The sequence below is a fragment of the Oncorhynchus mykiss genome, chromosome 6 (assembly GCF_013265735.2).
Source record: "Oncorhynchus mykiss isolate Arlee chromosome 6, USDA_OmykA_1.1, whole genome shotgun sequence".
In the NCBI taxonomy this organism is placed as follows: Eukaryota; Metazoa; Chordata; class Actinopteri; order Salmoniformes; family Salmonidae; genus Oncorhynchus; species Oncorhynchus mykiss.
The window spans coordinates 17789897-17807426 of NC_048570.1; the positions used below are offsets into that span (position 1 = coordinate 17789897).

At 42.2% G+C, this 17530-nt stretch overlaps 1 protein-coding gene and 2 long non-coding RNA genes across 4 annotated transcripts; 1 reads left to right on the top strand and 2 right to left on the bottom strand.

Annotated features, from left to right (window-relative positions):
• Positions 1-368: 368 nt before the first annotated feature.
• aldh3b2 (aldehyde dehydrogenase 3 family, member B2) lies at positions 369-11004 on the top strand. The gene is given in 11 exon segments (XM_021605398.2): positions 369-973; positions 3425-3620; positions 7677-7787; positions 7982-8102; positions 8236-8321; positions 8420-8501; positions 8622-9014; positions 9272-9380; positions 9382-9418; positions 9505-9604; positions 10099-11004. Coding segments are annotated over 11 exon segments (1476 nt in total). The 5' UTR covers positions 369-932; the 3' UTR covers positions 10299-11004.
• LOC110525360 lies at positions 10879-15500 on the bottom strand. The gene is made up of 3 exons (XR_002473744.2): positions 14867-15500; positions 14720-14779; positions 10879-11119 (listed from the first exon to the last, which is right to left on the bottom strand). It is a non-coding gene; the product is annotated as an uncharacterized LOC110525360 (long non-coding RNA).
• Positions 15501-16376: 876 nt separating this feature from the next.
• Positions 16377-17444, bottom strand: LOC110525359. Of its 2 annotated transcripts, XR_002473742.2 has the most exons (4): positions 17315-17444; positions 16984-17068; positions 16719-16787; positions 16377-16613 (listed from the first exon to the last, which is right to left on the bottom strand). It is a non-coding gene; the product is annotated as an uncharacterized LOC110525359 (long non-coding RNA). The 2 variants fall into 2 exon arrangements; XR_002473741.2 differs by having other exon boundaries at positions 16377-16787.
• Between the last annotated feature and the right edge of the window lie 86 nt (positions 17445-17530).

A 17530-nucleotide genomic window follows, 5' to 3' on the forward strand; every position in this document is an offset into this window, starting at 1 on the left:
CAGATTTCTATCACCTGAAGCATGTACATAACCATGTGCGTCAGTTTGGCATGTATGCATGCCTCTCTTGCAAGGGTGGGTATAATTTGTGGAAAATTCCAACAGGAATCTGTTCCAAAAACTTCGTAAATAACAAGGTTGCCAACAAACACTTACAAGGTTGCCAACAAACACTTACAAAGTTGTATAGCAGCAGAATAAAATAACGGGTTAGGGAGTGGGCTATTTAATTATTTTAAAAGTATGTTTATTCCGAAAAATGTCTGTACTCACTCTGGTAGCCATTCGACAAACATTAAGAATAAGCTACATGGTGAGTTGATGCCTATTCGGCAGCTAGGTGGATTGCTCATGTTACCTTGTACTTCACGAAGTTTTTGGAACAGTTTCCTGTTGGATCGTTCCACAAATTATACCCACCCTCTCCAGCATGTATTTGTATCGCATGCTTCAGGTGATATAAATCTAAGCGCTCTACCAGCGCTTTGGGAAAAAATGTAATTTATACTTTCCTGTGGATTTATTTGCTCATATTCCTACCGCCCAAAGGACCAAACTCGCTGAATGGACCTTGGGACTTCCCTACCCCGTTGAAATTTAAAATGGTTAACCTGGTTGAAGAATTACAGATTTCGTGTTTATTTCCTCCTGATTCCGGGAGTATTCCAACCGGGATTTCGGGAAAATCAGGGAATATATTGAAATTAGCGGAATTTTGTAACCATGGTTATTGTTTAGGGTGGGGGGGACATCCCACTGATTCCAGATAGCACTAACCCTCCCTGCCTAGGCTATAGAGGTTTATAGGCTACTGCGCACGCCCGAAGACATATGTCAGAAGACTCAAGTTTGGGTCAGGTGAGCCTGAATTTCAATGCGTCCCCTTCATACACTTCAAAAAGTAGTTTAACGATCATTGCATCTCAAAAACCATGAGTACTCCTCCAACACACCGGTTCAAAGCATTGCGGAGGTAAGTTGCCTACATTGTTATTATTCTTCTTATTATTGTATTTTTATTTGACTAGGCAAGCCAGTTAAGAACACATTCTTATTTACAATGAAGGCCTACCCGGGCCTAACCCAGACGACGCTGGTCCAATTGTACGCCGCCCTATGGGACTCGCAATCACGGTCGGTTGTGATACATCCAGGAATCCAACCAGGGTTTGTAGTGACGCCTCTAGCACAGAGATGCAGTACAGCTGTGCCACTCGGGAGCCGATTAAAACTAGTCAGACACATCCCAAATCGCTGTCTAAATTCACTTGAATCACGTTGGTAGTAACACGCATTCATGTTTTATTGATTTACGTTTGTTGCGCAAACTTAATGTATTTTGTTAAACTTTGTTCATCTTTGAGATCAATATTACTCATCTTTTAGAAAGTTAATGTGACAGGTTTGAACAACTTCATTACTCATATCTTTCATTGATTCTCTTTTTCGTTGCCTGATTGGTTGCCTGGAAACCCGACGTCTAGGTGGGCAGAGATGAGTGTTTGAGTCAGGAAATGTCCCTCTCACCACCTCTACAAGCCAGAATGTTATAAAGGTATATTTTAAGGTACTTTACTGGTTGTCTGTGTGGTTGGTCCTTTTGGTGGCAGAAAAGTATAATTACATGCTGATGGTGCATTTGGATTTCAATCACCTGAAGCATGCACAGAACCATGTAAACATGAACATGTGTACCAGCTTGGCAAGTATGCATGCCTCTCCAGCAAGTATCCATCCTTCTCCAGCATGTATTTGTATCACATGCTTCAGGTGATCGAAACGCTCTACAAGCGCTTTGAAAACTTTCCTGTGGATACATTGTCTCACATTCCTACCGCCCAAAGGACCAACTGCAAGGACAACCGGTAAAGTACATTTCAAATATAATTTTATTCACCATTCTGACTTGTTGCGGTCATGAGAGGAAACTTTACTGATTCAAACACTAATTTCTGCCCGATGTAGAGTTAAATGCAATTCAACAGGTTTCCAGGCAACCTGATTGACTGTCATTTTCCTTTGATAATGGGGTTTTAATGGTATGGATACTGCCCATGGGCTGTCCTCTGTTTGGCACACACATTTTCACCAGGCTTATACATTATATGGCCAAACGTATGTGGACACCCCTTCAAATTAGTCACTGACAGGTTGTTTTTTTTTTTTTTTTTTGTACCTTTTATTTAACTAGGCAAGACTCCCTAGGAACAGTGGGTTAACTGCCTTGTTCAGGGGCAGAACAACATATTTTTACATTGTCACCTCAGGGATACGATCTTGCAACCTTTCGGTTACTAGTCTAACACTAACCACTAGACTATCTGCCGCCCTGTATAAAACCGAGCACAAAGCCATGCAATCTCAATAGACAAATATTGCCAGTAGAATGGCCTTACTGTAGAGCTCAGTGACTTTTTTTAACGTGGCACTGTCATCGAATGCCACCTTTTCAACAAGTCAGTTTGTGAAATTTCTGTCCTGCAAGAGCTGCCCTGGTCAACTGTAAGTGCTGTTATTGTGAAGTGGAAATGTCTAGGAGCAACTATGGCTCAGCCGCGAAGTGGTAGGCCACACAAGCTCAAAGTATGGAACCGCCGAGTTCTGAAGCGCATACAAATCATCTGTCCTCGGTTGCAACACTCACTACCGAGTTCCAAACTGCTGCTGGAAGCAACATCGGCACAAGAACTGTTCGTTGGGAGCTTCATGAAATGGGTTTCCGTGGCCGAGCAGCTGCACACAAGCCTAAGATCACCATGCGCAATGCCAAGCGTCGGGTGGAGTGGTGTAAAGCTTGCCGCTATTGGACTCAATGGAAACGCGTTCTCTGGAGTGATGAGTCACGCTTCACCATCTGGCAGTCCGATCGACAAATCTGTGTTTGGTGGATGCCAGGAGAACGTTACCTGCCCCAATGCAGAGTGCCATTTGTAAAGATTGGTGGAGGAATAATAGTCTTGTCAAGATCTGTGTGAAAGAACTTGACTGGCATGCACAGAGCCCTGACCTCAACTCCATGTAACACCTTTGGGAGGAATTGGAACGGCGACTGCGAGCCAGGCCTAATCGCCCAACATCCGTGCCCAATCTCACTAATACTCTTGTGGCTGAATGGAAGCAATGTTCCAACATCTCGTGGAAAGCCTTCCCAGAAGTGGGGACCAACTCCATTTAAATGATTTTGGAATGAGATGTTCGACTATACTTTTGGCCATGTAGTGTATCTGTAAGCCTGTTCGAGATTAACATGACAGTGTAGAAGGAAGCATGCGCGGAAAAGCAAGAGCATGTTAAGCATGCAAGAAGAATGGCAGCCTAACCTGCAGAAGGTGTACTGAATATGATTTGATCTAGAATACTAACTACAAGACTTGTTTCCTTTACACATAGGAATACACTGGCTTTTGTCTGACATGTATTTCAGGAACAGGCTGGAGGAGCCCTGCATGAAGACCCGTCTTTTAGAGTGTATGGAGCTGCTGAAAAGGGCCAGAGCTGCCTTCCAAGCTGGCCGTGCATTTGACGAGAGCTTCAGACAGGTCCAACTGGAAGCCCTAGTGCGCATGCTGGTGGAACACGAGTGTGACTTTGTGGATGCACTTGGGAGGGACCTCCATAAGGTACAGCAGTTATTCTCCAGATGTAGAATGTCTAATCATTTCTCCATATTTTAGTAGGAGCTGAAGAGGTTGACAAGATGCAGACCAGTACATAATAACAATATACAATGTATTGGGAAAGTATTCATACCCCTTCACTTTTTCCTTATTCTAAAATTGACTAAATAGTTTTTTCCCTCATCAATCTACACACAATACCCCATAATGACAAAGCAAAAACAGGTTTATATACACTTAACAAAAATATAAATGCAACATTTAAAGTGTTTGTCCCATGTTTCTTGAGCTGAAATAAAAGGTCCCAGAAAAAGCTTCTTTCTCTCAAATGTTTTCAAACATTTGTTTACATCCCTGTTATTGAGCATTTCTTCTATCCATAACAATCCATCCACCTGACAGGTGTGGCATATCAAGGATCTGATTAGACAGCATGATCATTACACAGGTGCACCTTGTGCTGGGCGCAGTCAAAGGTCACTCTAAAATGTGCAGTTTTGCCACACAACACAATGCTACAGATGTTTTGAGGGAGCGTGTAATTGGCATGCTGACTGCAGGAATTTCCACCAGAGCTGTTGCCAGATTATTTGTTTATTTCATTACCATAAGTCACCTCCAACATTGTTTTAGAGAATTTGGCAGTACGTCCAACCGGCCTCACAACCACAGACCACGTGTATGACGCCATGTGGGCGAGCGGTTATCTGATGTCAAGGTTGTGAACGTAGTCCCCCATGGTGGCGATGGGGTTATGGTATGGGCAGGCATAAACTACAGACAAAGGACACAATAGCATTTAATTGATGGCAATTTGAATGCACAGAAATACCGTGACTAGATCCTGAGGCCCCCTGTGAGACCATTTCTTTTAAGGCAGTGGTTCCCACTTTTTATAGTCCCGTACCCCTTCAAACATTCAACCTCCAGCTGCATAACCCCTCTACCACCAGGGTCAGCGCACTGTCAAATATAGTTTTTTGCCATCATTGTAAGCCTGCCACACACACACTATACTATACATTTATTAAACATACGTTTCTGTCACAACCCTGCTCGTGGGAAGTAGGACGAGGACACAAATAATACATTTTGCCCTATAATTGAACCATCTTACATATAAAACCTTTTTGTTCATTGAAAATTGTGAATAGCTCACCACAGGTTAATGAGAAGGGTGTGCTTGAAAGGATGCACATAACTCTGCAATGTTGGATCGTATTGGAGAGTGTCTCAGTCTTAAATCATTTTCCACAATCTGTGTCTGTATTTACTTTTCATGCTAGTGATGGCCGAGAATCCACTCTCACATAGGGCATCAGTGTCTTAACAGTGCGACTTTCCAAGGCAGGATACTCTGAGCGCAGCCCAATCCAGAAATCAGGCAGTGGCTTCTGATTAAATTACATTTTCACAGAACCGCTTGATGCAATTTCGATGAGGCTCTCTTGTTCAGATATCGGTAAGTGGGCTGGAGGCATGGCATGAAAGGGATAACGAATCCAGTTGTTTGTGTCATCCGTTTCGGGAAAGTACCTGCGTAATTGCGCATCAAACTCACTCGTTTGCACACAAAATCATACGATGATGGAAAGACCTGTGTGTTGTCCTTGTTAATGCAGACAGAGAAGAACTCAAACTTCTTAAACAGCCTCAATTTAGTCCCGCACATTGAATATAGTTGCGGAGAGTCCCTGTAATCCTAGATTCAGATCATTCAGGCGAGAAAAAACATCACCCAGATAGGCCAGTCGTGTGAAACTCGTCTTCATGCAAGTGGTCAGACAAGTGAAAATAATGGTTAGTAAAAATAACTTTAAGTTCATTTAAAAAAAAAATGTCAATACTTTGCCCCTTGATAACCAGCACACTACCGTATATTGTAAAAATCTTTACATGGTCGCTGCCCATATCATTGCATAGTGCAGAAAATACACACGCGTTCAGGGGCCTTGCTTTAACAAGTTAACCATTTTCACTGTAGTGTCCAAAACGTATTTCAAGCAGTCAGGCATTCCCTTGGCTGCAAGAGCCTCTCTGTGGATGCTGCAGTGTACCCATATTATTTGGGGAGGGGGTCTTTTCCCCCAGCATTTTCCCTGCCATATTTGCGGCAGAAGGAAGAATTTAAGCACTCCACAATAGTATGGGGCTTTCCTGTCCGAGCCACTCGGTAGCTCACCACCATATAAGACACTTCTATCCCCTTCTTATTAATGGTATCTGTTGCATTTATACATGTCTTACTACTCGAAAGTTGTCTTAATTCTCTTTGGCTGCATCAGATTCCCAACTGTCAGTGTCCATGCTAGCTGGGCTACCTGTAATTTTACATTGTTATTTTGCTGATCACTAGATGGTTTAATTTTATTTTTGGCAGTGAAACTAGGCTAATCGGGCAAGGGGGGGAAACCTCACCCAAATATATAGCCCGTTGGAAAATATAAATGGACTGTTTGAAAATGTGAAGAAAAATATATATTTTTATTGTGAATCACATTTTTTATTTGGCGTACCCCCGACGGCATTGCGCATACCCCTGGGAATACCTATTTTAAGGTATCTGTGACTAACAAATGCATGTCTGTATTCCGAGTCATGTGAAATCCATAGATTAGGGTGTAAGGAATTTATTGAAATTGTCTGATTTCCCTCATATGAACTGTAACTCAGTAAAATCTTTGAAATTGTTGCATTTTGTTCTATATAATGTATATGTTTGTATATACACTACCGGTTAAACGTTTTAGAACACCTACTCGTTCAAGGGTTTTTATTTTACTATTAGAATAATAGTGAAGATATCAAAACTATGAAATAACACACATGGAATCTTGTAGTAACCAAAAAAATGGCAAACAAATCTAAATATGTCTTCTATTTGAGTTTCTTCAAATAGCCTTTTCCTTGATGACAGCGTTGCACACTTGGCATTCTCACAACCAGCTTCACCTGGAATGCTTTTCCAACGGTCTTGCTGAGCACTTGTTGGTTGCTTTTCCTTCACTCTGCCTGTCCGACTCATCCCAAACCATCTCAATTGGGTTGCGGTCGGGGGATTGTGGGGGCCAGGTCATCTGATGCAGAACTCCATCACTCTCCTTGGTAAAATAGCCCTTACACAGCCTGGAGGTGTGTTGGGTCATTGTCCTGTTGAAAAACCAACGATAGTCACACTAAGCCCAAACCAGATGGGATGGGGTACCGCTACAGAATGCATGCTGGTTAAGTGGGCCTTGAATTTTAAATAAATCACTGACTGTGTCACCAGCAAAGCATCCCCACACCATCACACCTTTTCCTCCATGCTTCACGGTGGGAACCACACGCAGAGATCATCTGTTCACCTACTTTGTGTCTCACAAAGACACGGCGGTGGAACCAAAAATCTCCAATTTGGATTTCCACCAGTCTAATGTCCATTGCTCGTGTTTCTTGGCCCAAGCAAGTCTCTTCTTATTGGTGTCCCTTTAGTAGTGGTTTCTTTGTAGAAATTTGACCATGAAGGCCTGATTCTGAACAGTTGAATTTGAGATGTGGCTGTTACTTGAACTCTGAAGCATTTATTTGGGCTGAAATTTCTGAGGCTGGTAACTATAATGAACTCTGGGTTTTCCATTCCTGTGGCAGTCCTCATGAGAGCCAGTTTCATAACGCTTGATGGTTTTTGCGACAAATTCTTCACATTTTTCGTATTTACTGACTTAAAGTAATGAACTGTCATTTTTCTTTGCTTATTTGAGTTGTTCTTAATTTAGTTACTACATGATTCCAAGTGTTATTTCATAGTTTTAATGTCTTCACTATTATTCTACAATGTAGAAAATAGTACAAATAAAAACCCCTGAGTAGGTGTTCTAAAGCTTCTTTATTACTAACAGTGATTTTATTAGGGAATCCACATTCCTGAAGGCACACATTGGTTCCCCAATAAATCACTGTGTGGCATTTTATAATGTTTATCTTCAAGGTAATCAGTAGTGTAAACAAACCGGCTACCATCAAGGCCTTATTTCAAATGTTCTGTCCGAGACCTGAGCGTTTGTGCTGTTTTGCCAGCCGCGGTTTGAGACGGTAGTGTCTGAACTGATACTGGTGAAGAACGAGGCTCTTCATGCCATCAACAACCTCAAGAAGTGGATGGAGCCGCAACCGATGGAGAGGAACCTGGTAAGACTGTTGCAGGGTGCCCCGTGTGTGTTTTCTGAATACTGGGTCGTCTTCAGTTGGGAGAAACATTTTGAAATGGAGTGAAACGGGGAGGTTACTACTACCTGAATTTGTCCAGTAAAAACACCGGTTTTTGTTTGCTATGTATGAGGTAATGTGAGCTCCTCCCCTCTGCCTTCTTCTGATTGGTGCAGACCACCACGTTGGATGAGTGCCTGGTGGTGTGTGAGCCACTGGGGGTTGTGCTGATTGTGGGGGCCTGGTGTAGCCCTGTTCAGCTCTGTCTGGTACCCCTGGTTGGGGCCATTGCCGCAGGTAACAATACACTGTAACTATAGGCTTTAGGGCATTTAAGTGTCACACACTCAAACACAATGCTCATTCATTTGCATTCAATACTGAAAGTTGCTTGCCAATCGTTGTACTGTTGTATCTGTTTGTTCTTTAGGAAACTGTGTGATCCTCAACCCCTCAGAATGTAGTTCTCACACATCGGAGCTGCTACACCACCTCATACCGTCATACCTGGACAATGTGAGTTGAATTCAATGTTACACAGGTGGCTGTTTTGGTGACTTGTCATATAAGTGAGTATACCTTTTAACCTACAAACATTCTTGCTCTTTTCAAAGGAGTGTTACCATGTGACCCTTGCAGGGGTGAATGACCTGGCTGAAATAGTGGACCTCAAATTTGACCATGTCTTCTTCACTGGTAAAAAAAAAGGTTCATATTTAAAATGTCACCATTGCTTTATCTGAATTTTGCTCCCTAATCTTTGTTGTATCAGACGTAATGTGTGCTCTGTGTATGAGGTAATAATGGTTCCCCTAGGAAACCGTGAGGACGGGGGTAGAGTGGCACAGGCAGCAGCCCGCACCTTCACACCCGTCACCCTGGTCTTGGGCGGTGGTAAGAACCCCTGCTACGTGGACCAGCAGTGTGACATCACCACCACGGCACGACGCATCACCTGGGCCCGCTTCCATAATGCTGGGCAGAGTATGGTAGCACCTGACTACGTCCTGTGCCATGCTGAGGCCAAAGCACAGCTGCTCCAGGCCTTGCGCTGCTGCCTCCTGCAGTTCTATGGTTCAGACCCCCAGGAGTCCAGGAGCTTTGGCCGCATCGTGAACCTGGAGAACGTACACCGCACCACGGACCTGCTGCGGAGGTCTGGCAAGGTGGCTGTAGGAGGCCAAGTGAATGAAGCAGATAAATACATTGGTAAATGAACGAGGAAGGACGTTTTGAAGAGATTCTAATGCCTGGTTTCCTTGACGAAGATTAAGCCTAGTCCTGCACAAATAGCATGCTCAACAGAGAATCTCCATTGAAAGTGCTTTTCAGTCTTTTCACTGGGATTAGGCTTAATTGCTGTCCAGGAAACTATTCCTACATGTATATGCACCTGATTTACAGTCTGTACTACACCACAGTATTTGTACATAATGACTTTTGTATATATATTTGTTTATGTGAAGCACCAACCGTTCTGTGCGATGTGAGAGACTCGGACCCTATCATGCAGCAGGAGGTTTTCGGACCCGTTCTGCCCATTCTGACCGTCAACAGCATAGATGAGGCAATCTCCTCCTCTCTGTGTGTACGCTTACTCTAGCAACAGCAAGGTGACTGCCACAAGCTTACACACACAATTCATGTGTACACATACAATATATGCTGGCTGTCATGCCTCTTTCTGCTTCCCGTGCAGGTAATCTCAAGGCTAATGAATGAGACCTCAAGTGGGAGCTTCTGCTCCAATGACAGTGTCCTGCAGAGCCTGATGGTGGTCCTGCCTTTTGGGGGAGTAGGTAGGTTGGAGAAAGGTCTGCCTGGGTCAGATTACTGCCTCAGGTCTTCAACCCTTCTCAGTACAGAGACCTGGGTCATGTTCAGTAGGGCATACAGTAATAAAATGTTTTGCAGCAGAAATCTGTTCTTCTTGAACAAAGTATTAAAAACAAACATGGTATTGACAGACTGATCAGGTGAAAGCTAATATCCGCTATCGATGTCACTTGTTAAATTCACTTAAATCATTGGATGAAGGAGGGGGCAGCTTAATAATCCTTCTTTAACCCTTGGTAATAGGATTGTGTGCAATTCAGAGGGTGAAGGGGCAAGACAAAAAATGTAACAGTATGGTAGTACAGTACTTGCCAGGTGCACCGGTTTGTGTCGAACTGCATCTCCCTTTTAAAAAAATAACAAATATTCCATAATAAGGTCTGACAGGCCGCACCATAGTGAATGAATAAATATATTATATTAACCCTCCCATATTTAGTTTAACTCTACTTGACAGGTGCCAGTGGGATGGGTTCCTACCATGGGCGCTACAGCTTTGACACCTTCTCGCACCGGAAATCATGCCTGCTCAGAAACACTTGCATCGAGTGTGTCACCTACCTGCGCTACCCACCATATGAGGACCGCAATCTGTCACTTATGACCTGGGCAAGTAGCCTTTCCCAGAAGAGCCAGGGCTGGTGCCAGATACTGTGACTGTGTGCGAGTTGGAAGACGGAGACCTTTTTACAACACTAAGCCGGGCTGAGCTCTACTGTACTGGCTTGATTACACATCCACCATAGTTATTGAAACCATGCTGTAAATCCCAGTGTGAAAAGAGGATATCTGAACCTACAGTACATTCTGAGGACCAGTTGTGATAGTTCTCCAATATGACAATATATTCAGCACAAAACATTTTTGATGTAGAACATGACGCTAATGCAGTGACTGATCAGCGTATTTGCTGTGTATTTACTGCAGCATGGCATGATAGCCCATCAGTATAAATATTGTATCTATGGGATATTTTAAGCTATTCGTCCAGTGTTCTCTGAAATACTTTATAAAGAAGCTTCTTGTGATCCAACCTGTGACATTTAAACACAATGTACATTGCGTGCTTCCAACACAGGATTATAACTTGCTAACTTCATTACAAAATTTGAATTCTTTATTCGGTATTGTCCTAGTGTCACAGGTTATTGTTGTAGCAGTTTTTCTAAATTTCATTAAAAGCAATGTGCCACTCAGTATGTTAAGGTTTAGACTCTAGCAAAGTCAAACTTGATTCAAGTCTTTATTTGAAAAGTAGGGGCAGTTCCATTACGAGATATTCAAGCGTCTAGCATCAATCTGTCTTTTACATATGCCAATGATGAATTCAATCCTTAAACAGAATAAATGTTGTTTCAAAGTTCCCCAGTCTGTTCATTCATGTGTAGATGTGTCATTCAGGTCTTTTGTAGATTTTCTCCTCATTACCTTATTTCATGGCTGTGTACCTGGCCACTGGAAACAGGTAGTTGCTCAATCTGTGGGAAGACGTGAGGTGACTGTTCATCAGCTAGGGCACACCACAATCTAAAATGTGCACATTTATACCAGGAACATAGTGGATTGCGAAAGTATTCACCCCCTTGGCATTTTTCCTATTTTGTTGTAACAAACCATAGTTTTGGCAAGTCGGTTAGGACATCTACTTTGCATGACACAAGTAATTTTTCCAACAATTGTTTATGGACAGATTATTTCACTGTATCCCAATTCCAGTGGGTCAGAAGTTTACATACGCTAAGTTGACTGTGGCTTTAAACAGCTTGGAAAATTCCAGAAAATGTAATGGCTTTAGAAGCTTCTGATACATTAATTGACATCATTTGAGTCAGTTGGAGGTGTACCTGTGGATGTATTTCAAGGCCAACCTTCAAACTCAGTGCCTCTTTGCTTGACGTCATGGGAAATTCAAAAGAAATCAGCCAAGACCTCAGGAAAAACAATGGTAGACCTCCACAAGTCTGGTTCATCCTTGGGAGCAATTTCCAAATGCCTGAAGGTACCACGTTCATCTGTACAAACAATAGTACGCAAGTATAAACACTATGGGACCACGCAGCTGTCATACCGCTCAGGAAGGAGTGGTGTTCTGTCTCCTAGAATTGAACGTACTTTGGTGCAAAAAGTGCAAATCAATCCCAGAACGACAGCAAAGGACCATGTGAAGATGCTGGAGGAAACTGGTACAAACGTATCTATATCCACAGTAAAACGAGTCCTATATCGAGATAACCTGAAAGGCTGCTCAGCAAGGAAGAAGCCACTGTTCCAAAACCGCCATAAAAAAGCCAGACTACGGTTTGCAACTGCACATGGGGACAAAGATCATACTTTTTGGAGAAATGTCCTCTGGTCTGATGAAACAAAAATAGAACTGTTTGACCATAATGACCATCGTTATATTTGGAGAATAAGCGGGGAGGCTTGCAAGCCAAAGAACACCATCCCAACCGTGAAGCACAGGGTGGCAGTACCCGTGGGGGTGCTTTGCTGCAGGAGGGTCTGGTGCACTTCACAAAATAGATGGATGGCATCATGAGGCAGGAAAATTATATGGATATATTGAAGCAACATCTCAAGACATCAGTCATGAAGTTAAAGCTTGGTCGCAAATGGGTCTTTCAAACAGACAATGACCCCAAGCATACTTCCAAAGTTGTGGCAAAATGGCTTAAGGACAACAAAGTCAAGGTATTAGTGGCCATCACAAAGCCCTGACCTCAATCCTATAGAAAATGTGTGGGCAGAACTGAAAAAGCATGCGCGAGAAAGGAGGCCTACAAACCTGACTCAGTTACACCAGCTCTGTCAGGAGGAATGGGCCAAAATTCACTCAACTTATTGTGGAAGGATGCCTGAAACGTTTGACCCAAGTTAACCAATTTAAAGGCAATGCTACCAAATACTAATGTAGTGTATGTAAACTTATGACCCACTGGGAATGTGATGAAATAAATAAAAGCTGAAATAAATCATTCTCTCTACTATTATTCTGACATTTCACATTCTTAAAATTAAGTGGTGATCCTAACTGACCTAAGACCGGGAATTTTTACTTGGATTAAATGTCAGGAATTGTGAAAAACTAAGTTTAAATTTATTTGGCTAAGGTGTATGTAAACTTCTGACTTCAACTCTATACGTGTGTGTATATGTGTGTGTGTGTGTGTGTGTATATGTGTGTATATATATATATATATATATATACACAGTGCCTTGCGAAAGTATTCGGCCCCCTTGAACTTTGCGACCTTTTGCCACATTTCAGGCTTCAAACATAAAGATATAAAACTGTATTTTTTTGTGAAGAATCAACAACAAGTGGGACGCAATCATGAAGTGGAACGACATTTATTGGATATTTCAAACTTTTTTAACAAATCAAAAACTGAAAAATTGGGCGTGCAAAATTATTCAGCCCCTTTACTTTCAGTGCAGCAAACTCTCTCCAGAAGTTCAGTGAGGATCTCTGAATGATCCAATGTTGACCTAAATGACTAATGATGATAAATACAATCCACCTGTGTGTAATCAAGTCTCCGTATGAATGCACCTGCACTGTGATAGTCTCAGAGGTCCGTTAAAAGCGCAGAGAGCATCATGAAGAACAAGGAACACACCAGGCAGGTCCGAGATACTGTTGTGAAGAAGTTTAAAGCCGGATTTGGATACAAAAAGATTTCCCAAGCTTTAAACATCCCAAGGAGCACTGTGCAAGCGATAATATTGAAATGGAAGGAGTATCAGACCACTGCAAATCTACCAAGACCTGGCCGTCCCTCTAAACTTTCAGCTCATACAAGGAGAAGACTGATCAGAGATGCAGCCAAGAGGCCCATGATCACTCTGGATGAACTGCAGAGATCTACAGCTGAGGTGGGAGACTCTGTCCATAGGACAACAATCAGTCGTATATTGCACAAATCTGGCCTTTATGGAAGAGAGGCAAGAAGAAAGCCATTTCTTAAAGATATCCATAAAAAGTGTTGTTTAAAGTTTGCCACAAGCCACCTGGGAGACACACCAAACATGTGGAAGAAGGTGCTCTGGTCAGATGAAACCAAAATTGAACTTTTTGGCAACAATGCAAAACGTTATGTTTGGCGTAAAAGCAACACAGCTGAACACACCATCCCCACTGTCAAACATGGTGGTGGCAGCATCATGGTTTGGGCCTGCTTTTCTTCAGCAGGGACAGGGAAGATGGTTAAAATTGATGGGAAGATGGATGGAGCCAAATACAGGACCATTCTGGAAGAAAACCTGATGGAGTCTGCAAAAGACCTGAGACTGGGACGGAGATTTGTCTTCCAAAAAGACAATGATCCAAAACATAAAGCAAAATCTACAATGGAATGGTTCAAAAATAAACATATCCAGGTGTTAGAATGGCCAAGTCAAAGTCCAGACCCGAATCCAATCGAGAATCTGTAGAAAGAACTGAAAACTGCTGTTCACAAATGCTCTCCATCCAACCTCACTGAGCTCGAGCTGTTTTGCAAGGAGGAATGGGAAAAAATTTCAGTCTCTCGATGTGCAAAACTGATAGAGACATACCCCAAGCGACTTACAGCTGTAATCGCAGCAAAAGGTGGCGCTACAAACTATTAACTTAAGGGGGCTGAATAATTTTGCACGCCCAATTTTTCAGTTTTTGATTTGTTAAAAAAGTTTGAAATATCCAATAAATGTCGTTCCACTTCATGATTGTGTCCCACTTGTTGTTGATTCTTCACAAAAAAATACAGTTTTATATCTTTATGTTTGAAGCCTGAAATGTGGCAAAAGGTCGCAAAGTTCAAGGGGGCCGAATACTTTCGCAAGGCACTGTATATATACACTCAGATCATGTGACACAGATTGCACACTGGTGGACTATTTAACTGATTATATGGCTTCTGAAGGTAATTGGTTGCACCAGATCATATTTAGAAGCTTCATAGCAAAGGGGGCGAATACATATTCACGCACCACTTTTCCGTTTTTATTTTGTAGAATCATTTTAAATTACAGGTTGCAATGCAAAAAAAAATTGGGAAAACGCCAAGGGGGATGAATACTTTTGCAAGGCACTGTACCTGTTCAAAAATGTGGCAACATCAGGATCAGCCTCACCTGACTGCACTATAAGGGAAACACTGAACAAATAAGACAGTGTTATAGTTAATATGACTGTTTCTGGGACAATGTTCAGGATCAGTGGTTGGTCTGAACCATATGATTACCTCAAATTGACCTGTATTCTGCTCGGCGACACACTGTCCGTGCTATGTGGAGGGCTGCGCTGCTCTTTCCTACGGACTATGTAACCGGGGACACAAGTTAAAAAGAGAGCACATCAAACCAATATGCAGAAATGTATTCACCCACAAAGGGACCTAATAACTAATGCATCAATGGATATTAAATGTCAATATTCAATATACAGGTGCTATAAACATGGATTAACATATGCAAAACCTCATCTGATGTGTTACCTGGAAGTACACTAAGACTATTTGGAATTTGAACCTGTAAACTGATCATCAATACTTCCACATCACTTTATAAATGTTCAATTCTCGGGCCTACTCTTTTCTCTGTATATATCAATGATGTCGCTTTTGCTGCTGGTAATTATCTGATCCACCTGTACGCAGACGACACCATTCTGTATACTTCTGGGCCATCTTTGGACACTGTGCTAACAGACCTTCAAACGAGCTTCAACGCCATACAACACTCCTTCGTGGCCTCCAACTGATTTTAAATGCAGGTAAAAGTAAGTGCATGCTCTTCAACTGATTGCTGCCCGCACCCTCCCGCCCGACTAGCATCACTACTCTGGACGGTTCTGACTTAGAATATGTGGATAACTACAAATACCTAGGTGTCTGGTTAGACTGTAAACTCTCCTTCCAGACTCACATTAAGCATCTCCATTCCAAAACTAAATCTAGAATCTGCTTCCTATTTCGCAACAAAGCCTCCTTCACTCACGCCGCCAAACACCCTCGTAAAACTGACTATCCTACTGATCCTTGACTTTGGCGATGTCATTTACTAAATAGCCCCCAACACTCTACTCAGACTACATCCAGTTATCACAGTGCCATCCGTTTTATCACCAAAGCCCCATATATTACCCATCACTGCGACCTGTATGCTCTTGTTGGCTGGCCCTCACTACATATCCGTCGCCAAACCCACTGGCTCCAGGTCATCTATAAGTCTTCGCTAGGTAAAGCCCCGCCTTATCTCAGCTCACTGGTCAACATAGCAACACCCACCCGTAGCATGCGCTCCAGCAGGTATATTGCACTGGTCATCCCCAAAGCCAACACTTCCTTTGGTGATGTGGAAGTATTGATGATCTGCTGCCAGTAACTGGAACGAATTGCAAAAATCTCTGAAGCTGGAGTCTTATATCTCCCTCTCTAACTTTAAGCATCAGCTGTCAGAGCAGCTTACCGATCACTGTATTCTGTACACAGACATTCTGTAAATAGTACACCCAACTACCTCATCCCCATATTATTACTTACCCTCTTGCACCCCAGTATCTCTACTTGCACATCATCATCTGCACATCTATCACTCCAGTATTAATGCTAAGTTGTAATTATTTTCACCTCTATGGCCTATTTATTGCCTACCTCCCTACTCGTCTACATTTGCACACACTGTACATAAATAGAAAAATCTTTCTTTTCTTTTGTGTTATTGACTGTATGTGTAACTCTGTTGTTTTTGTCGCACTGCTTTGCTTTATCTTGGCCAGGTCGCAGTTGTAAATGAGAACTTGTTCTCAACTGGCCTATCTGGTAAAATAACGGTGAAATAAAAAAATAGAAATAAAGAAATGAAAGAAAAGTTTCATCCAGAGTGGGTGCTTAAAGGTAATATAAAGTTTGTCAGTGGTGGCAGCTCCTCTGAATGCGTCGAGACAGCTTTCCAGGTCTGCCACTGGCTGGGAACTGAACTTGCTTTTCTCTGTTGGATAGAGTGAGATAAGAGTATGAGTAGAATGAGAAGGCCACTGGCTGGGGTGAGCTGTGTGTAATGATTCTACAAAAGGATTTGCAGAAATATATTTACTTATCTTTCTCTTGCAGATGACAGAAGTGTGGTAATGTTGGATCCCACATCTTGTAAGACACACTGAATCTGTAGGTTTAGACAGGTAATCACTGAGTAAAATATAACATATGTTCATCGTTACTCTCCAAAAATGAACTGAATAAGTTCAAACTCAGATCTTGTCCAGCTGATCTGTGAAGTATGACCTTTGTTGATGCAAAACACAAGACCGTGAATACTCACAAAGCATAATACTCAATAGAAGGAAAGGACATCACATTACCCTATTGCTGATCGACAGCTCATCTGTTGTTCCCAATGCTTCAAACACATGATCTTCCTTGGGTCTTCTCTTTCCAGTGTAAGTGCTAAAGAAACATTTGGCAATGACAAGATGATGAGCAAAGCTTTCTTTGATGAAATTACCATATGATGTGCACTGACTTGCTTGAATATCCACCTTTATTGCCCGTTTTTGTGTATATTTTGGGTATGCTGCTGTCTAGCTTTGTGCTGACAGTGGTGTTAAATGTGTGTCAAATCTAGCTAACTTGTTACCAAACAAGATACAATATTGTAGCATTAAAAGCGAGTTATACTATACAGCTAACTACCTTATTTTTGATCCAAATTATATCTTTGTCCAATTCACAGTTAAACATGTTACTATTGTTAGGATACACCGTAGGTGAGATGTCTTTGTAATCATGTTTAAACCAAATAAAAACGCTCCTTGTGCCTCTTGTCTATTGGTGGCATCCGTATGTTAGTGGGCTGAACCAATCTGATCACACGACCAATGGCACGAGGGTGAGAGTAGGATTTTGATT